General features: G+C 47.6%; 1 protein-coding gene across 2 annotated transcripts in view; it reads left to right on the top strand.

Moving 5' to 3' along the window:
- Positions 1-23,338, top strand: part of LOC136049392 (discoidin domain-containing receptor 2-like) — a 36,024-nt gene extending 12,686 nt beyond the window's left edge. For both annotated transcript variants that reach the window (XM_065737652.1, XM_065737653.1), the window contains exons 3-17: positions 1,300-1,402; positions 3,269-3,497; positions 4,943-5,090; positions 5,284-5,389; positions 8,044-8,230; positions 10,945-11,191; positions 12,194-12,286; positions 12,797-12,954; positions 13,206-13,401; positions 14,568-14,812; positions 17,253-17,374; positions 17,582-17,779; positions 20,369-20,603; positions 21,924-22,073; positions 23,149-23,338. In XM_065737652.1, coding sequence (XP_065593724.1) covers positions 1,300-1,402; positions 3,269-3,497; positions 4,943-5,090; positions 5,284-5,389; positions 8,044-8,230; positions 10,945-11,191; positions 12,194-12,286; positions 12,797-12,954; positions 13,206-13,401; positions 14,568-14,812; positions 17,253-17,374; positions 17,582-17,779; positions 20,369-20,603; positions 21,924-22,073; positions 23,149-23,289 — 2,558 coding nt within the window. In that variant the 3' untranslated portion in view covers positions 23,290-23,338. The remainder of the gene's footprint in view (positions 1-1,299; positions 1,403-3,268; positions 3,498-4,942; positions 5,091-5,283; positions 5,390-8,043; positions 8,231-10,944; positions 11,192-12,193; positions 12,287-12,796; positions 12,955-13,205; positions 13,402-14,567; positions 14,813-17,252; positions 17,375-17,581; positions 17,780-20,368; positions 20,604-21,923; positions 22,074-23,148) is intronic.
- Positions 23,339-24,394: the final 1,056 nt, after the last annotated feature.

The raw sequence follows: 24,394 nt of genomic DNA, 5'->3' as shown, positions 1-24,394 counted from the left end.
TTTACCCAGCAAAGAGTACACCTGTCCAAGCCACAGAAGCAGCTTCTGCAGGAGAGTGCTGTGGGAGGCACAAAGGCTTCACTGAAGTCTAGGTAGACTGTGTCCACAGCCCTTCCCACATCCACCTGGTGGGTGACCCGGTCACAGGAGGAGATGAGGTTGGTCAGGCAGGACCTGCCTTTCCTGAGCTCATGTTGGCTGGACCTGATCCCCTGCTTGTCCTGTGTGTGCTGTGTGATTGCACTCGAGGAACAGCTCCATGACATTCCCTGATACTGAAGTCAGGCTACCAAACCCATGATGAAACCCCATGTTCCTGGATCCTCTTTCTGACCCTTCTTGTAGGTGTAAGCCATTGTGTTGGCAGGTCTGTAGTTGTCTGGGACCTCCCCAGTTGACCAGGACTGCTGAGAAATAATGGGAAGGGGCTTGGCAATCACTTCTGCTAGCTCCCTTTGCACCCTCAGGTGAATCCTGTCTAGTCCCATGGACTTGTGATGGTCTGGGTAGCATAGCAGGTTGCAGACTGTTCCCTCCTGAACTGTAAGGGAGTTTATTCTGCTCCTTATCTTTGTCTTTTAGCTCAGGATAACTCATGTGACTATTACAGACAAAAGTAAAGAAGGCATTGAAACCTCATACTTTTCCTCCTTCTCAATAGTAATGTTCCCCACTGTATGCAATAAATGGTGGAGATTCTCCTTGGCCTTTCTTTTGCTTTTAATATATTTGTAAAAATATTTTTTATTGTCTTTAACAGTAGTTGCCAGGTTTATTTCTAGCCTTGTTCCCAACCCTGGCATGCTGCCCCTGGGTTCTTCTCTAGCCAGCCTGGTTTTATCCCCTTCCCCCTTCAAACCTAGTTTGAAGCCATCTCAGTGAGCCCTGCCAACTCCTGGGCTAGAATGCTTTTCCCTCTTTGAGACTGGTGGACCCCCTCTGCTGCCAGTGGGCTCAGTGTTGAATTTACTGCCCCATTATAAAAAAAAAAAAAGTCACTATATGTTTCATTGTAGAATAGGTCCATGCAGTCAGCAATACTGGTATGATTTCAGGTTTCTTGTTCTTTTTTGTGAAGGTTATGCCTTGCCAGGACTTTGCTGAATGGTACTGAGTGTGTTTCATTACTTACGATGTTAGTTGATTGCAGTCACAAAGCATTTCATCCTTTTTATTTGTGCTCTCGATTTTATCATTACCACGTTTATTCCCTAGGCATGGCAGCCTTTTAATTAAACTAGTCTGTTGATCTCAGCAGAGTTGGTATTGGTTTTGACTTGCTTTGGATCTTATTTTCAGCTACATGCCGTTACCCTTTGGGAATGCACGAAGGCACGATACGGGATGAAGACATCACTGCTTCCAGCCAGTGGTATGATTCCACAGGACCCCAGTATGCACGGTAATGTATGGCAAAATACATAATTCTAACGTTTTAAAGTTATCCAGTATGTGATTGAGGAAAATGTTTTTGTTTAGCTTTGCTGTTAAAGACACTTGTGACACAGGGAGCTGTGACTCAGTGTTAAGAATTTTCCCTGTGAAGTGGTGAGATGTCACACACACACACAGAGAGGTGGCTGTGTCTCAGTGTTTGGAGCAGTTCAGGGCTTCAGGCAGCACAGTGTATATTGGACTGAGCCCTGTGCTGAGTGGGAGATTGGACTGGACTTCAGAGGCCGCTTCCAACACTGATCTTCCTGTGGTTCTGTGACTAAATCTCCAAAGGATTTGTGCCTTGTGAGTCAGCTAGGGATAGCACCCCTGGGACTCTTGAAGAGTATTGGAAACTAAATTGTAGGAAATCACTTTTGAGGATGGACTTTTCAACAGCATCCTACTGAAGAAATGGGCTGTGTCCACTTGGACCCAAAAACCTGGAAAACGTAGAGATGTGGAACTGTTGAAAAGCAGCTTGAGGACTCATTTTCTTTTAGAGTCGAGCGATACCGCTGTGTTTCTCATGAGCTTTTTGTTGTTTCATTTACTTCAAGGCTACCACTGATAACTTTCACAATATTTACAATCTGCCTTTCCTTAGCATTGTTTGTTATGATGATGACAAACATTCCTATGGTTTCTTTGCAACTCAGATTGGAATTTCAAGTTAGCTGCAGTAATTTGTTTATATTTATACTGTTTTAACAAAGAATTTGAACAGTCAGAAACTGTACAAAGCTCCTAGTGCTTGCTTTTCTTAGTCTATGGTAGAGGTAAGATTTTAATGTTTTAATGGTGTTCTAACAAGTCTGAGTCTGGAAGCTGGGAAATGCATTTTGTTCTGAGGTATGGCTTGCTCCCAGTTCTGCAGATACCTGGGGCATCCCTTACTATCTGCTACATCATCTGCTTGCCAGGGCAGCTGTTTGTGAAGACATGAAGACTCCCCCTAGCTGACTAACAGAGGTCATAGCTGTCTTCTCGACAGTACTTCTTTCCTTGGTACATAGGGGTTGACTGCACTCATTGGTCCCATCCGTTAGAGCTGGGAATGCTGTCAGAACAACAAAGATGCTGCTGCAAGAGCTTCCTGTTTGCTAGGAAATCTGTCCACATTTGAAACTTTCACCACCTGCTGGCTTGCACAGCCAAACTCAGAAGTCTGGGTAATGCATTGTTGCCTTTAGTGGCTCCACCTGCTGATGGCTGGAGTGCTCTTCTTGGCATGCTGTCTCCAAGGATAAAAGCCTGAATTTGTGTGTCCAGTACTGCAGTGTTCAACTTCTGAGCACGGAGCTCCACATCATGTAGCTAGCAATATCATGCACAAGCAAGTCTGGTGAATGAAGGAAAGGTGACAGATACTTTGAGATGACTCAGAATAATGTGTAGATGGACAGAGCTTTCTTTCTTAAATGTATATTAAGACAGTTCCTCTTTGTGCTTGATACAGCTGTAGGGAGGAGGTTGAACAGACCATACTGTGTGAGATGTGGAAGGATGCACTTTCTGGGCACGATGCTTAAAAAGCGAGCAGTGCACCATTTTCTACTGAAGTAGCTCAGTTGTTTCTGAGCAGCATTACATTATTGCTTTGGGAACAGAAATGACTTTAACTGGTTACAGAGAGATACCTAAAACAAAAGGAGCTTATCTGAGCAGGGGAAGTCTCAACAGTCAGCCCAAAAGGGAGAGGCTTTTAGTAGCCAGCTGTCAGCTCTCACTGATACTTTTCTTTCACTCAATTCTCAGTTTCAAGGTGTCTCCTGAGTTACTGGGGAAGGATAGGTGCTTGGAATTGAAGCCTCCTAATGTGTGTTTGCCCCAGGTTACAAAGGGAAGAGGGGGATGGAGCCTGGTGCCCAGCTGGCTTGCTGCAACCAGAAGATGTACAGTTCCTCCAGATTGACCTGCATAAGCTCTTTTTCATCACCTTGATTGGGACTCAGGGACGGCATGCCCGTGCCACAGGCAAAGAATTTGCCCGTGCGTATCGAATTGACTACAGCCGCAACGGGGAGCGCTGGATCTCCTGGAAAGACCGCCAGGGCAGGAAGGTGAGTGTGCTAGGCACTGAGTCGTGGAGTGTGCAGAGTACACAAGGGCCAAGGTGCTGTCCTCTTGTCTCTGACGCTGGTTAGGGATGATGCTGTTCTTTAGCTCTGCCATTGCAATGCTGTGAACTCCTGGGCCCTCAATAATACTCAGCATCAGTAATACACCTCCAGCAGAGCTTCATTCCTGGTACTTTGGGGAGCACTGATTGGCATCAGCAGTGGCCAAGGCAGGAGACAGGTGCTGAGTTTGTCCACACTGAGCTTATTGCTGAGCTTGCTCAACAGTAATGGCGGTTTGTGGAGGTGTTGGACAAAATCAATCTTATCTTTTGCCATTTAGAGCAGTAAAAATGTCTGTTTTTCCATTATGGAGGTGGTCCAGAGGTACCTTTTATATGAGAGACTGGGAGGTGGCTGAAGCTTTCTTCCTCTTACTGGGATGCTTCAAGACTGGCTGCAATGCCATGGGAGAATTTTTGCATGCACTTCTTAAGGAGGAAAATTAATCCAATGGCAGTCTAAATGAAATTCTGCCATATGTTGTCTGCTGTTGGGTATTATCTCCTATCAGCAGGGTGTGGCGAATCCTGCTTAGCTAGCTTCTAGATCTTTTGTACTAGGTCATCTGAGAGCTGAAAGAGTTTGTCACTGTCTCCTGGTTTCTGAATTCAAGGATTAGCTATGTCTCCAGTTCACTGGAATAAGTCATGGGCATCCCTCATAGGAAGAGGGATGTTAAGAGGCAGCCAGTTAAAAGTCTACTGACGAGCCTGAAGAGGATGCAGAAGTGAACTTACTTTTTGGCTGTTCTCCTTTACCAAAGATGGAACAGTTCAGCTGGAAGGGATCTACAAAGATAGTCAAAGCTGGACCACTGCTGGGTGAACTGCAGTGAAGCTGAGGAGGAGGGAAAGGTGAAAGTCCCTGGCACATCAGACTGCACTTCAGTGGGATGTGCTGTCTGGCAGAGCTGCTTGCCCTTCCATCCACTGGGCACTGCAGCACCTCTGCATGAGACAAGAAAAATTCAGTGTTTCATAGAGAAAGGGTATCAGGACACCCCACAAGGTAATTAATGATGAAGGCAAGTGCTCAGTTACTTGCTGTTTGAATGTACACGAAGGATTGATTGAAGAAAGAGAGGTTATGGACAAGTAACCTGAGGTCTCTGCAGCATGTGATCCACATTGTACGTTCATTTTCCACCTGCTGTTCTCCTCTTCATCATAGTCCTGCCTGGCAGGGGTCTGCAGTGGGCAGGAAGCAAAGTGGCAATACTCCTCACCCTGCCAGCCATGCACCAGGCAGGAGGAGGGGAGCAGCAGCTGCCAACTGTGCTGCGTGGCAAAACTCCCCAGTCTTACACTGATGGCATGCAGTTACAGCACTGTACACATGGACTGCACGACAGGGAGAAGTTGCTGATAAGGACTTCTCTTTTCCAGGTAATACAAGGCAACATTGATACATACGATGTGGTTCTGAAAGATCTTCGGCCTCCCATCATTGCTCGCTTTGTCCGCGTAATTCCTGTGACGGAGCTGCCCATGACTGTCTGCATGAGGGTGGAGCTCTATGGCTGTGTGTGGTATGGTAAGTAGCAGTTGTCTGTCACTGGAAAGTAGTCCTTCCACCACACTGACTGGGACTCATATGTGTCCCTGTGTATCCAGAGGGAACTCCAGACCCACAGAACTGGTCCACATCGTAAATAGAAGGGTCGTGTGGACAGATAACGGAAGGCAGCTGCTGCTGTTTTTCTGAGGTGTATGGCCTTCTTTTTTAGATGGTTTGGCATCCTATAGCATCCCTGAAGGAGGGACAATAGCGGCTCCTGGCTTTCCCATGGTTTATCTGAATGACTCGACCTATGATGGCTACCAGGAGCGCAGGTGGGAGAAGTCATCCTGTTTTCTCTCAGTCCTTCTGCAAATGACCTCTTCTATCTTACTTACCTTGTCACTAATATCTTGTATCACAAAAACTTCTTTAGTGAGACCTCTCTAGCTGCAAGCTATCCTCCTAATTCTCCAAAGTATATGCTATTTCAGTGGCTTTATTCCAGGCCCGTGGACATGCTGTTAGTTCCGGTTTTAGAGAAGTACATAACAGGTTCATTCTTCTCAGATGGTGAAGGCTGTCAGGAAACAAGTTTTTTATTACTGGACGTTGTCAGTGCTTCTCCTCAAAGAGAAGAGTGTCATTATGCAGCTCAGTGCTGCCTTTGTCTACAGCTTATCTCTCTGTGTGGTGAGATGAGATGGTCCTGGTGTATTTAGTTGCCTTCAAGCCCTCATTACTCTTGGTGTCTGATTTTGACTATATCCATCGTACTAATTTCTTTGTTGGGTCGGGTATAGCATTAAGCTATTTTTGATGCTGCAGATCATAAGGTGCTGCTACTCTTTGTTGCCCCAGTTTGGAGTTGGAGATCTGGTTGGACCTTTAGGCTGTGTAGTCGTAGTGTCCTTGGAGCAGATGAAGGTCCTTCCCCTCTTCAATTGCCTCTGTCTGCTTATGCAGACTGCATTTCAAACTGTTGCAGGAGGTTTCCAGGGTAAACTAGGCATTCAAGAATGTGCGTAGCACCTCAACTGTAGGTCTGCACTCAATACCTGTGAGCTCCTGTGCAGATCTGAGGTACTCTTTTTGAAAAGAAAGCCCTGATGGAATTGGAACAATTTGGAAAACTGCATCACTCCCTGCTGGGAAACCTCAAGTCAGCAGAGGCACAGCTGCCAACGTGGTACAGGAGGAAGTTGGCTGATTATTGTAGAGATTTCTTGGTTATGATGCTTTTCCAGTTTGGAGTTTAAAACAAAAGAAGTGGGGGAAAAAAAACCCACCTTAAAATAACTGGATTTTGAGTACTCTTTACAAGACCCGTTTATTTTTTGCATGGTTGAGATGAATTAGGTAGAGTGGCATCTTCCTTATGTTGAGGCAGTTCTGGTTTATGTAACAGTTGAGCTTAGTTTTGCAGAGGGCTCATTAGCAGTTTGAATCTGTAATCTTAAGTAGCTGATTGAACTTCACAGACATTGTGAGACCACCTTGTTTGCTGTAGATTTGAGCATCTTTAGCATGAAACCCTTGTACATACTTGAGCATGGGCCTCCTCTGGAGGCAGCATATCCCTGCTTGTGCAGGAGTGGGCCTATTAAGTGGCCCAGCAGTGACTTTTCATTGTCTTGCAGTCATAATTTAAGGTGCTTTTATTCTAAGTCCACTTGCAGTTGTCATCAACATTTTTGAAATTTTTTACCTAAAGGTCTTTATACTTTGAGGTGATTTTTATCAGGTAGTGTTTTATCATGCTGAAGGTTGAGATATGGGAAGAGAAAGTACATTAATGCTTGAAAGATGTTGTGAGATACCAGCTTCTTATGTCTTAGGCTAACATCTGATGCATTCAAACTGCATTGGTATAGTGAGGGTTGGATGTAGAAATAAAAAGAGAGGATTATGTGGTCAGGAAGAAGCAGGTGCTAGACTTAGAGGTCCAGTGCTAGCTTAGGAAGCTGAGTTTGCTGGAAATGTCAGGAGGCTATAAATGCAAACACAAAGCTCAGTCCTAAGCGAGGAGTCCAGAGCTAGTTAAACTTAAGCTTGTGTGCCTGCCTGGTCCGAAAGGGAGTCTTCCTTGTCCAACTGTTAATCTGCTTTGGAGTCCACAAGGCATGTGTACCTGTGCCAGTCCCTCTGCTTTGAGGACTTAACCTGGAATGGGCTTAGGGTCCTCCAGCATATGTAGCAGCAGCCAAGGTGACAAAGACTTTCTAGAGGAGCTGAACAAAACAAGCCCAGGGAGCAAGCTTGGGCATTAATACTGCTGAACTGTTTGCACTTTCCCTGCTGTAGGCTGAGGGGCATTCCAGGGACAACTCCCAGAAGGCAGATAGGTCAGGGGTATACTGTGTCTGGCATCTCTTACTCTGTACAGCTTTCCGGCACTGACCTGGTGGGCTCTGTGCTCTCAGATAGGAAGTGGAACAAGACAGGGTTCTGGAAGAAGAATCTGATCAGCCTTGCCAGTGGAGCTGATAGTGCTCTCCTCTTGCACAAGCAGCAGTGCTAAAAATAACCCCAGTTATTTTAGCTGCTCAGGGTCTCGCTGCTCTTTTTTTCTGCTTTTTTGTGCCTTGTTGCAAGCCTTTCCCCACTGATTTCCCCGGGGTGGGATGGAGCAGTGTGCCTCCCGTGCAGCTCTGTGGTGAAATGCTGCCCTGGAGTTTGCTGTTTGGGAATCTTGCAGTGTCACACTTTCTTGCAGTCTCCATTTTTGTTCTGGAGAAGCTCTGCTCAAAGCTTGGCTTTGCTGTTGGTCCTTGGTGTCATTGCAAAAACTCCAGCCTCCTCCAAAGCGGGGAAGGGCTTTAAAATCCCAGCCTGAACAGAATGAATGGAACGTTGCCCAGTTGTAGGACATGAGGTTTTTGTCCGCGATGCATTAAGAATAAACAAAGGATTGTTGTCCTGGTGCCAGCTGAAGGACCCGAGTGCTTTCACACTGAGCTCTGTGTAACTGTTGCTTCTTCCTGGCCAGGCACTTGTACGGCGGGCTGGGCCAGCTGACAGACGGCGTGCTGGGGCTGGATGACTTCACACAGAGCCACCAGTACCGCGTGTGGCCCGGCTACGACTACGTGGGCTGGAAGAATGACAGCTTCAGCACGGGCTTTGTTGAGATGGAGTTTCAGTTTGACCGACCACGGAACTTCACCTCCATGAAGGTACTCGGTGTTGTCCTTTTCCAGCAGCCTTGGGGTGGGCTTTGGGTCTGTGTGCTGTCCAGCTGCTCCTCTGGGGGTTGGAATCTGCTGATCCTTGAGGTCCCTTCTGACTCGGGTTATTGTGATTTGGGCTGTCTCCCAAGCTGGAGGATGTAATGTGTCCAACAGCAGAAGTCACCAGAGGGACAGTGTGAGTAGGTGTCGTCCCAGGTTTGCTGATGCAGACTGCTGAAGCAGGGCAGCACGTGCTTCTCTGGATCTTGGACACGCTCAGTATTTTACCAGGGAAGTAATGCCTGGAGCAGTGTTTAGGTGGCCCGTTGGCAGTTAAGATGGATTTAGGATGCAGGTTCCCAGTGTCAGAGGTCTGTGTGACCCTTGAAGGAAAGGAGCATGTTTGGGCCAAAATTTTTGCCAAAATTCTCTGGACGCCTCAGTCTATGCTTGTGCTCTGAGAAATTATTTAAATCACGCAGAGGAAAAGGATGTCCTGAACTTCTTAATTCTGTAGTAAATAGAATCTTTTAAAAAGGATCAGTGGCTTTTCTTGTTAAGATTTCAAATGAAGGAGAACCCACCACATCCTTAAGTAAATTGTTTTGGTGGTTACATACCCTGGTTTTATTTTGTCTATTTTTAACTTGCAACCATTGGCTCCTGGCCTGCTTTTGCTGGCCAAAAGTAGGAATCTTGCCTTCTCAGAAACTTTCCTGCTTCTGTATTGCGGTTCAATCACTTTCTTAATCATTGCTTCAGTAAACTAGATTGGCTGAACTTCTCAGTGCCTTCCCTGAGAGATCCAAGATCACTTTTGTAGCTATCATCCAGTCCTTTCTTTGTCTGCCCATATTCCTTTGGAGATGTAGAGGCTGGGACTGGATGCAGGTTTTCCATTAAACTGCATAAAAGAATGGTACCAATTTCCTGGCTTTGGAGAATTGCTCTTTGTTTATGGATCCTGTGATTGTATTAGTCCTCTTAGCCAAAGGATGGGGAGCCAATGTTCACTGAGACTTCGGTATTGTGCTGAAAGTCAGTTCAAACTTCTGAGCTTCCAGTGGAGGAAGAATGACATTTTGTTCCTGAGTTCACTGTCTTGAAATGAGTCAGTCCAGCAAACCAGGGCTGTGGTTCAGTGCACATTGAGGAAAGTGAGTTTAGTGATTCTTTTCCTCATTTCCTTGCTACTGTTTCTGCCGAAAGACAGTGAATAACCTGAGCTTGGAATATGTTCCTCCTGGAAAAACACCTAGAGAAGAATGATTTGTGCCTTATTTTTTTTAAAGGCTTACTAGCAGACAAATGTTGATCAAGTGAATACAATTCATGAGCTCATTTTGTGCTAATTGGAGCACGTGTTCTAATGCCCCTTAAAAGCCTGTCATGTGAACACAGCCATCCTGATCAGCCAAAGAGATAAGCACATAAATAGCTCCTTTATTTTGTTTCATTATAAAGCTGTCTGAATCAGCATAAATTATTCCTCATTCCTTCTTAAATTCGGGCTGTTTCAGCTTTGTGTTCTGCACAGACTTAGGTGGTCTGTAACTACTTTTCTCTGTGTGGTATCTTGATATCTTTGTACTTTACTGTACTCCTCTGAACTTCCCCAGTATCCAAGAAAGTACTGAAAGTAAATGATAGCAAATATTGCAGCTGCATTGCAAACTACTTGGGCTTGCACATTATAAAATTGGACTGCAGTAGGTGGTGTTTGGAATAGAGAGTGTCTCTGTATCAGTCCAAGATGTGAACATATCCAACTTCTATCCAAATATGGCACAAACTGTGTATTGCAGATGTCAGGTTTTCCTGCCTCGTTATGAATGACTATATTCCCATATTGAATAATGTTGTCTAAGCTTCATCTGTTCCTAATTATGCTCAACTACCCTTCTTTTGTCTCCTTCCTTCTCACCAGGTCTGTTGTCCTCATTAATGCTTCACTGCTATTCACTGTGAGATCTTAGAAGTCATGCAATTAATAGGGTTCAGAGCTGCATGTAGTTTGGAGGGGGCTGTTGTCACAGTTGCTAATACTGCAGAGTCATTAGGAAATGATTTCTAGAGTTGTTAGGGAAGATTGGACCACCGTGGCTATGAAAACAGGCATAGGATGAGGGACACTGAACTCTTCAGGTTCACCTTATTCCTTTGGTCCTGGTGTCACAGTACCTCAGTCCAGATCTTCAGGATGCCTTTGCTTTAGTGAGATGCTAACTTGGCAGCTTTAAATTCCAGCATCATTGCCTAAACTAATGGTGCCATTGCAGCAGGCAGGACTGAGCTGCCAGGAGAGGATGATGAATGCAGGCTTACATGACGGCGTAAAGTTATCTTCAAGATGCAGCCACATCTGAACTGCTGCTGCATTACAGGAGAATTTCTTCCTGAGGTGATACATATTACTTGGTTATATTTAGGGAGACATTACTTAGACTGCAGAAGCTGGAGGGATTCTGAAAGAGGTGTATGGTTTTCTTTTCCTTTGTAAGGTCTATGGTCAGGGAGAGTTGGTGTGTGAGGCTTTTAGATTTGTTCAGGGCTTCTTGGAATATTTTTAAAATAAAATTTAACCATTATTACGTCGTTTATTCTGGGTTAAGAGTATGCATACAGAGAGATGCTAGAAGACCTTGATGAACAGAAATCCCTGGGGCTTATATTTTTATTTCAATAACCGTTTCTCTTTCCTGCTGCGTTCTCCTTGCTAGGTGCATTGCAACAACATGTTTTCCAAGGGGGTGAAGATCTTCCAGAAGGTGGAGTGCCTGTTCAAACCACGCCTGATTGCAGACTGGGAGCCTGAAGCTGTCGGTGTGGGGACAGTCCTGGATGACAAAAATCCCAGCGCTCGCTTCGTGACTGTCCCCCTCAGTCAGCACGTGGGTAAAGCTGTACTGTGCCGCTTCTACTTTGCTGACACCTGGATGATGATCAGCGAGATTTCCTTTCAGTCAGGTGGGTGTTCCTAAGGTCAGGTGGATCTCGGGAAGGGTGGAGAGCAGAAGAGATGGTGTGGAGGGGTGGGATGTGGGGTTAAGGTGAGTGTAGGGCACTGTGGGACTGCAGCAGAAGGAGAGGTGGAAGGGCAGTGCATGGGCAGGAAGGTCAGGTCTGCAGAGAGTGCTTTCCAAGCTGATCCTGATGCAGGTATGCGAATGCACAACCAGGGCAACCAAAAATTAAAGTGTGGGGCATTTCTTTTTGAAGCAGTTGCATGCTGCTCGTGGGGTCAGTTTTTACATGTACTAAGCATAATCAAACTACATCTATAGATAGCATGGGAGTTAACAGATTTATATATTAAAAACAAGCAAAAAAACTCACATCAGCGACTTCGTTGCTCGCATCTTAACTGTGCAGCAGAAGCCAGTACCATGAGGTGGTTTGAAAGGTTCTGGGAGTGAAAACAGCCCTCACTGACATACAGAGGTTGTGGCTCTAGATTTCTGCTCTAAGGCCCCCTTGTTGAGGGGAAGCACATGGGGAAGGAATGCTCTGATTGCAGCTTGTTGCTTATCTTGCTGTTAGCAGCCCCTGCTGGCTGCCTTCCCTGTTACATGTGGGACTAGGCAGGCTCTTGGTCCAGCCTGGTATGTCGATTCTGCTAATTGTGCTGAAATAATAAGAAGAAAGATGATGGGGTGTGAAGAGGCCCTTGCTTCAGTACCAGCTTTCTGGCCAAGCTCAGGGAAAAATATTGCATGCACTGGCAGCTTGCTGTGGTTAGGAGGAAGTACGTGCTGCTCAATGGAGAGGCTGTGCAGCCCCCCCTCTGCCTGCCAGACACACTGGGAAGTTCACAGGGAGCAGATTATCTGTGCTCATACTGCTCAGAATCTGCCATGTGGGTCTCAGCCCAGGCTCACTCAGGAAGGGAGAGGTCATGCTTGGGATTGCACTGCCTGCTGGCAGGAGCAGAGATTTTGTTGGCCTGACGTCTTCATTCCCCTCCCACAGACATGGAGAGCGTAAATCCTATTTTGGTTACGGCAGCCACAAGCACTACAGATGTCCTGGAAACAGCATACAACGTTACTGAGGGGACCTGGGGTAAGGACTTCTGTCACTTAGCTGTGTCAAGGGCTCGAGGGCTGGGGGATTTCACAGTGACATCCTAGTTACTGTGGTCTCCCTCTCTGGAGATCTGGGTATGGCCTGGTGGTTGCCCTCATACACAGGGCTGCAGCTTACAGTCCTCCAAGCCTCAGCTGTGTGTTCTGCCCTCGGCTGGCCTATGCTGCCTCACGGAGCAAGTAGGCTGAATGCGTGTTTGCAGCTGCTGAAACTCTGAATACTGTCTGCTTATATGTGGATCCATCGACAGCATTTGTTCTGATGCCAGGAGCAGTGGTTGCTGAAGTTCTCTGTGTCCTTAGCTGTGAGCCTCTGAATTGTGGCTGACCAGGGCAGAATGGGAATGCAGCTGATGTTAACACTTAAGAAGCTGCCTAAGATCTTTTCTGTACCAACCTATAGGAAGTGGCACGGTCTCAGGGAAGTTAGCCAGCACACAGAACAGCCCGTGCTTTGCTGATGGCTGATTGTTCTCTGTGTTTGCAGAAACCACATCTTCTGTAACGAGCACCTGGATAGGAGAGAAGGCAGATGATTCCAATACCTCCATCCTTGTGGGCTGCCTTGTGGCTATTATTCTACTGCTCCTGTTGATTATAATTATCATTCTTTGGAAGCAATATGTTCAAAAAAGGCTGGAAAAGGTAATACAGTGGGGCTGCTTTGCAGGCACAAGTTCAGATCTAAGAATTAACCCTAAAGAGCTCTGATTTCTGTGGAAAGCACAGAGTTTCCCCTGTTCCATCTAGCAGCTAAAACCTTGTTCCCTCAGCAGGGGAGGGTGCAGGCCCTATCCAGGATGTTACTGGAAAGTGCTGCAGTTGCAGCCAGTGTATTACTTAAAAACTGAGTTCACCTCAGCAGCTTTTTCTTTCTTTTGTTTTTTTTTTTGAAGGCCCCACGCCGAATCCTGGAGGAGGATGCCACAGTTCGCCTCTCCTTCTACAGCTACACCATTGCCAACAACCAGACCCAGATCCACCAGTCAAATCCCACCTACGAACGTGCTTTTCCACTGGATTTGGAGTATCACCAGCCAACCACGCTGCTCCACAAGCTTCCAGAGCTGTCCCAAAGTGCAGAGGATTCAGGTAAGGGAATCATCAGACTCCAGAAGTTAGGCGTTTATTCTTTTATTATTTCCTTCACCTTTTAAAACACGTCTGAGTAATCATCTTTGTTTTGATGCCGTACTGCAAAGACAGTATTTTGAAGCTTGGAAACTTTTTAGCATGCAACATTGGCAGATGGGGCACCAGCCCCCACTAAAGGGTGGTGGCCTTTTATTGTTCTCTTTAAAGATTGTTTATGTGTTAGCCAGGTCATCTTTTTAGGAGCTGATTTTGGCAGTCACAGCAGTAAGTCATCGTTTGTCTCATCAGCCCCTTGGCAGTGGAGTCACTGCCTGCAGCACTCCCCTGCTGTCCGGACTGCCTGGAGGAGGATGAGAAGGCCTTCAGCACGTCCTGCAGCAAGGGCTCTCTGAAACTCCATTAGAAAAAGCAGAGGCAAATGCAGCAGAGGGTTGTCAGAGGTGCACTGGCTTCAAGGCCCTGTGGATGCATACGGAAGGGAACGTTTCCTTTTTGTACTCAGTGGTGGTGCTGCTGGTTAGTGAATGGAAGGGCAGTGCTGCATGCCTCAGCATACAACTTGCTGAGGTCCAGCATTATACTGCACAAGGAGATTGATTTGGACTGAGTCAGGATGTGAATCTGGAGCAGAACACGTGTTCTGTGTAATAACTGGACATACAGGGAGTTGTTTATAAGGAGTTATTACGTGGCATTTGTGTGAATAAGCTGTAAGAGATAAAGTAGCATGATAACAGAGCACAGAGAAAATGGAGGCCTCAATCTCCAGAGAAGAATATAGAGCAAGCCTGGTGTTGCAGGCAATGTTCTGTGTGTCAGGTAAAAGGAACAGATCAAGTTCAGGATGAATCTGAAGCAGGTAACCACTGTGGTCTTGTGCTTCCAAGTCTGGGTGAGAATTTCTGCTCTCCCAGCTGGATAGAGCAGGGAGCTGACTAACACAAATTCACTTCCAACTCACAACTTTTTGCTGTGGAACGTGCAGAAGTGCAACCTGTTCTGGTTTAAGCCCTAGTTAAAACAAAGCAGCCTTCCACCTGGGTTGGTACATTGGTGTAAGGTTAACACACGTGCAGCTGAGCTGGGTTTGCAGGGTTCAGGAGTGGAAGCCAGCTGTGCTGGTTTTAAGGGAGTGACTTAACCTGTCTTTGCTTTCTCCCCAGTGTGCAGTGGGGACTATGCTGAGCCTGACCTGACCAAGTCCACTCCTCACCAAGGTTTTCAGAACAACGTTCCTCACTATGCTGAAACAGATATTGTCCATCTCCAAGGTGTGACAGGCAACAACATGTATGCAGTCCCAGCCCTCACTGTGGATTCCCTTACCAAGAAGGACATCTCTGTAGGTGAATTCCCACGGCAGCAGCTACGACTCAAGGAGAAGCTGGGAGAAGGACAGTTTGGAGAGGTATAGTCACTCTCTTCCACGCTTTCTCTAGCAGAGAGATGTCTGGCACAGTGAATTATCCCAGCTGCTCCCTGGCATGACTTTGTCCTTGGGGACTGGGAGACCTGCCTAACAGTATGTTACTTAATAGATGCTTTTGCTGTTAGTTTGGGCTGAAAAGGACCTTAAAGATCACTTAGTTCCAACTCCCTGCCATGGGAAGGGACACCTTCCTCTAGGCCAGGGTGCTGGGTTATTGTAATGTCCTTTAGGAGGGCCTTCAGAAAGCCCTGTTTGGTACCTGTGAGGCTGCAGCCCAGTGCCACACAGGAGTCCCTCACAGCAGGCAAACTTATCTGTCTGTGTCCCTGTGTATGACCCTATAGAAAAGGCTTGGCAGTGTGAGTTCAGTCTGCTTTGTGCCCTTCCAAAGACATCTCACCTACATGTGGGTGGCAACCACCACATGTTCACGTGTCTGAAAACTTACTCTGGGTGTAAAGAGAGTTTTCACATGAGGTGTTGGTTCTGCTGGGGCTCTGTGTGCCAGCCCTGGCTGAGGCAGATGTCCAGGCATTGTGGTGCCCTCATATACTTCCTGGTGTCGCTTCTTGCTCAAGCCCCAGTTTGCCTCAGAAGCCTAAGGCAGCATGATGCACTCATCTGTCATCTGCCACATGCTTTCTTTGTTCCTTGGGCTTCTTTTGAGCTCTGACTGTTTCTGTCTTCTCCCTCTGCTTTGGTTCCATACTGAGCCAGGTTTTCTTTGTCCTGCTCTTCACCTGTGTCTTTATCCTCCCCAGCTTTTCCTCACTCCACAAATTTAAAAATTCTGTTGCTACGTTTTGGCAAAGCACAGCCCTTTACTGACCTCTTCCTCATCTGTGTTGTGCCCATGTTTTTCATTACTCCCCGTGACACCTTCCATACTTCAGTCTCCCTCCCAGTCCCCCTCTCTTCTCTTCAGATCACTCAGGTGTGTTGGAAAGGTGCTAGCATCCTCAGTCTCTTTTCCTGTCAGCACAGCCACTGCTGTGGCATGGATCCTGCCCTGCTGCAGCAGCCAGGCTCTCCATCCCCTTTTCCTTAGAGTTTCACTCATGGCTTGTTTCTTTCCTGACATCACAGGGTTTTCCCCTCAGTTCTGCGTGCTGCATCACAGTTCTTACTCCATCTCAACTACACAGTCTTACCAAACTGCTCACCACTGAATGCTCTGCTCTGCTGCTCTGGCTCAGGGTGCAGTTTTGCTTCTGGCAGCGTGGCTCATGCATGCATTTTTCACCCCACCCAGGGCCTCTGTAACTCCCAAGCCATTTATTTCTGTTCCTCACCATCTGCTTTCAGGACACAGTGACACACTTCCCTGTACTTTCAGTACAGGCTCTTAGCACCATGGCTCTCCTTCCTGGCTCGTGCAGCTGCTCTCTGCTTGATGCTGTTGCTAGACTTTCAGAATTTGATGAGTGGATCTCTTGGTGGTACTCTGACCACAGCAGTCTTCATTCTCCATGTAACTGCAGCAGCCTCTTTGCAGTTCTGTTTCTGATTTGTAGGTTTGTCCATTTTCTACACTGTTTTCATTTGTTATTCACTGTGCTTCTTGCATAAGTGCTTGGTGCATTCTTCATATAAAATCAAGCTCCCGCTTTGTGCTGCAGGCACATCCAGTCTACACCCTTCCTGCAGCCCTTTTCCTATCCTGCACACTCACATTTTCTACTTTTTCCACTCCAGCAATGTTTGTCCAGTTCTCTTAGCTGTGCATTCTGGTAAATCCTTAAGCAAGTGTTTTGTTGCACCTCTTCCCTCTGCATCTTTTTCTTATTTTTTAATACAACCCTGGCAGTATTTTCACGTGGTTGTTCATTTATTTGTCTGAACCTTTGAACTCAGTGCTGTCCTCAGTGTTCACCTCTGGTTACTTACAGGTGATGCGTTCACACCACAGCACACACGCACTTCTCCCTTTTTTTTCTGGCATTAAGGGGCTTTGGAGAGTTGTCTGTGATGCTGCTCAGATGGGAGGACAGGCTGCGGGACAGTTCTGTATGCGTTGTGCATAAGCTATACGTACCAAATGTGCTACAGCCTGCATTGTTTGTGTGTGTGTGCAGCACAAAGCAGGGAACTCCAGGCACTGGGGCCTTCCTGCGCATCTCCAGCGCTTGCTGGGCAGAGTGACCCCACTGCACCAATGGTTTACATCTGTGGAGCAAACTGGGAACCCATTAATCTCCAGTCCACATCTACATTGTGGACTCTGTGGTGTAGGCACACGCTTCTGTCCAGAGTCTTGGGCCAACCCATGGGCTGTTTGTCATCAGAACAACATCTCTTTTATTAGCTCATTGTCTTGGTTATTCTGCCAGCGGTGACCGAACTGATGACCTCAGTGTGAGATTTTCCTCTTGTTTTCTGCTCATGCACTCTCATTTTGCCCCTGCTCTCTGCCCTGCAGGTGCACCTTTGTGAAGCTGATGGCCTGCTGGAGTTCCTGGGGGTCCCTTCTGCAGAATTCACTCACCAGCCAGTTCTCGTAGCAGTGAAGATGCTGAGATCAGATGTCAACAAAACAGCCAGGTGAGCACATCCACAGTGCCAACCACCTGAGGAGGAAAACAGATACTCTCCAAGCAGCAGTTTCATGTGGGTTAACCCTAATGACCTCTGTAAGAGAGAGGTCTTAGTGTGTGTTTTGTGTTTGTGTGAGGAGCAGGATGCAAGTGAAGAGCTGAGGGTGGGAAGAAACACGATGTCAAACTGAAATGCTGTTTTCTGTTTTACAAGAAATGATTTCCTGAAAGAGATCAAGATTATGTCACGGCTGAAGAACCCAAATATCATCCGGCTCCTGGGGGTGTGTGTGCATGATGACCCACTGTGCATGATAACAGAATACATGGAAAACGGAGACCTCAATCAGTTCCTATCACAGAGAGAGATCTACAGCAAATTTGCAATTTCAAACAACATTCCCTGTGTCAGGTAAGAGGAGCTGCCTGTGCTTAGGCTGAATCAGCAGCACAGAAGCTCCCAGCTCCTTCTCTGCCTTCCAGCCTGGCCGTCACCCCAGCAGGAACAGTGGGCACTGATTCCACTTTGAATAGGATGTTGTTCCCTTGAAGTGTCCCTGGGTGTGGGCTCTTCTGGTCACAGTGGCCATCTTACACTAATGAGCTTGCATTAAGTATTTCATTAAATAGCAAGCAAGTTGTATTGCAGATAGAGTTTGGGGATAAAGACAAGAATTTCTCCTAGGCTTTGAAGTTGTTTTGTGTGTTCTTTGGATGCCTAAAAAATTACTTGAGGAGAGCTGAGCGTGGAGCTTTATTAAGGAAGGATTTCATCAGCCAACAGAAGTGTGGTGCTCTGGCAGAGAAGGTTGCTTTCTGCCAGCAGGGATGCTTACCTCCCTTGTCCATGGAGGGATTAACATGAAGACACCTCTACTGCTGCAGAAATCCTTTCCTCAGAGATGAGTTGCATGTAGGGCCAGCATGCATTCTGCTTGGAAAGACCTTTGACCAGAGCTCCCTGCACTGCTCAGCCTTGGGCATTTTCACCCACAAAGGAATGGATTTATGTACAGTTAAAGGGCGAGGCAGTTAGAGCAAGTTCTGTGGGTGGACCAAAGAGATGGCTGTGTCTTATAGGACCTAGAAGACAGCAGCTCTGTTCCTGCCAGCAGCTGGCAGTGGTCAGTGCTCCTGTTGTGGGATGTTAAACAGGCATTGTGCAGAGTTGTGTTGCATCAGGAACTGCTGTAAGATGGCCTTGCTTCTGAGCAGACACATTCCAGCTCTCTTCAGTCTCCTTGTCCATTCCATGTGTTTGAAAAGCTTTTGCCTTTAGAGTTGGGGCTTTTTTTTTTCCAGGCCATAGTCTCAGATGATTCTCTTCCTCCGTCTCACCTCTCATGGTGAGAATGGTGTCCATTACTTGGCCCTACCCGTGGGATTTTCTTCCTCTTTCAGCTGATCCTTCAGCCACTCTTTCTGTCCCTTTCAGCCCAGCAGCCTCACGCTGAAGGAATCCTGTGTGACTAGCTCAGATGTCTGTCTCCATAGGAGCTGGTTACTGATAGTGAAATGAATCCTACTGCCAAAGAGTGCGTCTTGTCTCTCTGCCAGTTCCTGTGGGTGTCTGATTGACACAGCAAGGTCCAGCTGTCCCTACAGCTTTTTTTGTATTTGAGATGCATCTCCCTGCTGTCTGGCTGTTCAGCAGATCACAAAGATGAGTGAGAAGTCTCCCATCCCTCTCCTTATGCAGCACTGCATGCACCGTGAGCTGCAGAGCGTGCTGCACAGAGGGGCAGGGAGGCAGGAGATAGCTGCTGACAAGACCTGCCACAATGCAGATGCGTGGGGACTGGGTGTCTCCTGTTGAAAGAGGAGCAGTGCTGAGCATGAGGCAGCTGATGGGGGGAGGGGAAAAGGGCAGGGCTGGGAGTGTTTGCCTGCTCTGCAGCTGGATGCCAGCAGCCAGGTACATGTGGGTGGCAGAGTTCCTTCTCTGGGAGTGCAGTGGGTCCACCCAGATCAGGAGAAGCATGGAGCTGACAGTGGGATGGGGTCAGCAGTCACCTGGCTGAGCTGTGCTGCTAACTGTGGTGGGAGGGAAGGGGTGCCAGCCCCTCCTGCCTGTGCTCTGTAGGGGCAGAGGGGCTGACTCCCTGCTCTGCAGCTATGGCATTGCTGTTGATGAGAGCAGGTAGATCAGAGTTGTTATGATCACGAGTCATGCTGTTATCGTTCAGGTAACATGACAACAGAGGACCTTTAAGGTTCCTTCAAACTCAGATGGTTCTGTGGTAAGGCCTTCCTCGTTGCTACCAGAACTCAAAGGGAAGTAAGGCTTTTTTCCTGGGCTTTGTCAGAGAAATATTAATCGTGAACAGTTTTAGGTCTGCTTTGACAAATGCTTGTTTACTTGAAGCATGCACAGTGAGAAACAGCTGAGTACCACTGAGTGTGAAGAGTTCTGAAAGTCAGATGGTCCCAATTCTGTCAGTGTATCATGCAACTGTTCATGCTGTCTTCACTTTGGTAATGGGGAAATTGAAATTATGACAAAATGTGTTGGTTGACATGCTCAGTAATATTAAGCACAAGAAAAAACATTAAAGAGTGCTTATGTTTATATTGATTTGTGGTAGGGATGGTTTGAAATACTGAGATGAGCACTTCTGAAGATGTGAAATTCTGAGTATGCAGCTTCATTTTCACTGTTGCTTTGAGAAGTTGATGCTTTGCTGCATAAACTCTTTGGAAGTCTTGATATTAATGCTTGGTATTACATGCCTAAGGGATGTCAAATACTTAGAGCTGTGAATCTCAGGGACACCATGTCTGCTCTTGCTCAGTCAGCCCAGGAGCACGGTAGCCTAGCCTGGCAGGTCAGGCTGTTAGTGCTCTGGAATAGGACATTTCAGTTTCACTGGGGATGGCAAAAAAACAAATGACAGGTCACCATAGTACATCCAGTGTAAGGCCAAGCAGTACAGAGTGTCAGGGAAGGACTGAGTGCAAGGAACTGTATTGATTTCCTATGTTTTATCATCTTTTATTGCAGCTACTCTAACCTGCTCTACATGGCCACCCAGATTGCCTCTGGAATGAAGTATTTAGCATCTCTGAACTTTGTGCACAGAGACCTGGCAACTCGCAATTGCCTGGTGGGCAACAACTACACCATCAAGATTGCAGACTTTGGCATGAGCAGGAATCTGTACAGTGGGGATTACTACCGTATCCAGGGCAGGGCAGTGCTGCCCATACGTTGGATGGCCTGGGAAAGCATCCTCCTGGTAGGCACTGCCTGTCTGCCTTCCTCTGGTTCTCAGTGTGCCCCTGGATTAGTAATGTGCACTTATGGCAGTTCTCAGAGCTGCAGAGTGCCACGGTGAGATGTCTGCTGGGCTGGAAAAGAAGGGTGTCCTTACGAATACAGCAGTTAGGCTCCAGATAATCCGTGTTGTTCTGATGCTGACGTTCAGGGTTCCTGCTGGAATCACAAGCAAGTTGCTGTTCTGTGCTGCTTCCCCACATGTGAAGCCCAGAGGGGCAGAAGTGAGTGAAACCTCATGAGCCTCCACTGCCAAGTCTGGGTTTGAGGCTGGGGTTTGGTTTTGTGTGTAAGGCCACTGCTGGCTCCCTCCAGGAGCACATCCATTCTAGAGGCAGTTCCTCAATAATCAGCCCACCCTCTTTCTCGAGCCAGCCTCGAGATCATCCAGTTACACTTTCTCACAACACCCCCTCTGAGTACATAGAAAAGTAGTTATGGCTGCCATAAGGGCTGATGGCTTTTGTAAGTTCACCTTCTCCTCCTGGCTGCAGCTTCATCTAAACTTTTAAGTCACTTCCCTGCTCTTGTGTGAGTATCTTCAAACAATTGCAGGCTGCTGGGGTTGCTGGCTAAGCCTGGGTGAGCCTGCCTGCTTTCTGACAGCAGCCCTCCAGCCCCGATTGCTGTCTGTGATTTTGTGAGTAGTCTCTAGCTTCTTTTTACTTCTCCAGGAACATATTGTTCCAAACACATCTACTTTGAGCACTTTTTTTTTTAAGACAGAAAACAGGGTTGGGGAGCAGACTGTCACCGACCTGTACATGTGCAAAGATCAGAATTACCCTGGCCTTCCTCTAACAGTCAGCTCTGGCTTTGCTTTCACCCCTGGGCTTTGCTTCCTGTTCAGTGGCTTTCCTGTGCTGCAGTGCTGTATCTGGGGGGAGGTGGGCAGCAGCTGTTACCCCCCTGCCCCAGCACAGGGCATTTTGCTACAGCTGGAGGCAGATGCAGACGTCCCTAGGATGGATGGCAGTCCCCAGCTTTCTCTGAGCCTCACTCCCTGTTTCAAAAGGTTTGCCCCAGTGGGAGCTTTGCTTCCCTAAAGCTGTCCCATGACAGAGACGTGCTGCTCTTGCCCTGTGAAGCAGCAGTGCTGTGCTTCAGCCCCTCTGTGCATTGCTTAGGGCACATTGGCTGCTCTGGTGGCTGTGGAGAGTGTTTTCCCAGGTCTGAGCCCTTGTGATTAGAGAGTACGAATTGAAATAGTTTGTTGGTTTTTTTGTTTGTTTGTTTTTTTGCCAGTTGAGTGCTGTGTGCTAACCAGGCTTTCTGTTCACAGGGCAAGTTCACCACAGCCAGCGATGTCTGGGCATTCGGGGTCACCCTCTGGGAGATGTTCATACTGTGCAAGGAGCAGCCTTACAGCCTGCTCTCGGATGAGCAGGTGATTGAGAACACAGGGGAGTTCTTCCGGAGCCAGGGCAGGCAGGTAAGCAAGCAAGTGTGACCTCTCCTTTGTCCTCTTGACACGGTCACAGCCAGGTGGATCTCCAGGGCCTTCCTGCTGCTCTCACATCATCTGTGGAAGTCCTTGCTTCTATTACTTACCTTTTCAAGCATGTCCCACCTCTCCTGCCCTTTGTGCAGGCTCATGGGGCTGCCCTTCCCCTCCTGTAGTCCCACTGTAGAGCCTCTTGTCCTGTCCAGTGCTTCTCCCATGTTATGAGCCACTTGTTCCAGGCTGCCCTTGATGCCATGACCTCAGCTTTTCTGAGCTGTCCTGCACAACCCTTTTGCTCTCCCACTTTGTCTGATCTCTCTCCCATTGGTGTTTCCTCTGAAAGACAAGGAAATGCTTACTGAGGTGGGGAGGGAGGAACTGCTAGTGCCCAGGGGTTAGATACTCCCCGTGTTTCCATCCCTGCTGAGCTCTTAACTGCTGAAGGCTTTCTCTGTGTCATTGTCCCCTGGTTGCAGGCGGGAACCTTTGTATCCTTCAGTAGACAGATCAGTGGTGATGTGAAATAGAGCATGGCAAATGAGCACCTCCAAGGATGGCTGTGCCCCAGAGAAGTGTTCTCCCAAAATTCACACCGAGTTCCAAAAGTGAGGGGAGGAAAGGGGGGTTAAATAATGCAAGGTCTTATTCATTGTCTCTCAGATATGAATGGCTTAGTGTCAAGTCTGAAAGGTCAGTGCACTGAAATGGAGGAAAGATGATAACTAAATAAGCCAACGTGTACTTTAGATGAGCTCTAAAAGGTGTTTTTTCTTCTCTGCTAACAAGCTGTCACGATGCTTAGAAAGCCTCATGAGTTGTCTACGGTGAGTGAAAGTGTTTGGATTTTATTGTGGTGCGTTGGTTTGTGTTCTGTGTCACTCAGAAGAGCAATCCTGAGGCACTCGTGTTTCCCTGGGACAGCAGGGCTGCTTTGTGAGCAGCTCCTGGCACGAGCTGGATCTCTGACATTGCATGACTGCCTGGGCTGGAGCTGTCCTGTGGTCTTAACTTAGACAAGGTTCAGTTCTTTGAAGGGACCGTCCCTCTCTCTGTTCTCTTTCAGATCTACCTGTCCCAGACTCCTCTGTGTCCTAACCCCGTGTTTGACCTGATGCTGAAATGTTGGAGCAGGGACATAAAAGATCGCCCCACTTTCGACGTGATTCACCACTTCCTGCTAGAACAAATGGAATCAAACATTTGACTCCTGCAGAAGAGACAGACTGCTCAGAGCAGAGCGACGTGCTGTCCCTGCTCCTGCCCCGCGTGGAGCGTGGCCGGGCCGCCTCGCTCTCCTCCCCTGACTGTTCCGTGTTGAATGGAGACGTCCATGGCAGCTGCTGGTTCTATTGGCCATGGTCTGACACACGCAGGGCCAGAGGATCTCGTTCGGTTGAAAAATCATCTCCTCTTCTGAATCATTTCCTGGGAATACTGTGAGAGGGGTTTCAGTCGACGGCCGCACCCCTTCGGGAGGAGCTCCCAGGGGCACGGAGCTCCCTCCTGGTTGGACTGGAAGCCATCGGAGGACAGATCCTAGAAGGAGAGACTTCACTCTTCTCCAACTGTTCCATTCAGCCAGATGGAAGTCCTGTGCGCGTCAGCAGGCGTTTCCTGCAGGCCGTTGCTCAGCCGTGCAGTGAGGGCTGACAGAGCTGGATTTAGCAACCCCTGGGAAGCGATGCTCTCAGGGTCTGTGGAGGATGCTGACAGAAGAGGCCAAGAGCATGTTCTTTTTTCCTGTGGTTGTTAAGCACTGCTTTTGTTATATATGTGCGTTTTCCCCACACTGGATTTTTTTTTTTCTAGAAAAAAGAAAATAATTAAAAAAATGAATGTTAAAGGTCGTAGGAAGGTCACTGTGACCTTCAGACCTGCAGATTAAGGCTAGGGTAGGGAGTTTGTATTGAAAAGTAGCTGATACTGTACTACTGTCACTATGTAGATTCATTAGCCTAATGAACTTGTAGCCACAATGGACTGATGTGCAATTAATCCTGTATAAGTACCCATTAATATGAGATCTCTGAGTCGACGCTGTTACACGTGCAGAGGGAACTTGGATTTGGTGAAAGCCAATGGCTGAGAGCAGAGCCTGCTGTGTCAGCTCACGTGGGAGGAGCGTGGGGCAGAGCTCCAGCCCCGCGCTGTGTGCGCGCACACGGTGATGGGTTCCTGGCAGCAGTGCTTCCTCCTGCCCTGCAGCCCCGTGGTGTCAGTGCAGCAGGAGGTGCTCAGCTCAGTGGGATGGAGCTCTGTCGTTTGAGGGGGGCAGATCTGCCAGCTGTGCCCAGGCTGAGCTCCCTTTG

This window comes from Cyrtonyx montezumae, unplaced genomic scaffold (genome assembly GCF_038088225.1).
Source record: "Cyrtonyx montezumae isolate F1298 unplaced genomic scaffold, pur_monq_1.0 scaffold_20, whole genome shotgun sequence".
NCBI lineage: Eukaryota > Metazoa > Chordata > Aves > Galliformes > Odontophoridae > Cyrtonyx > Cyrtonyx montezumae.
Note: the sequence above shows the minus strand (reverse complement) of the source record. Positions and strands in the feature narration are given on the sequence as shown.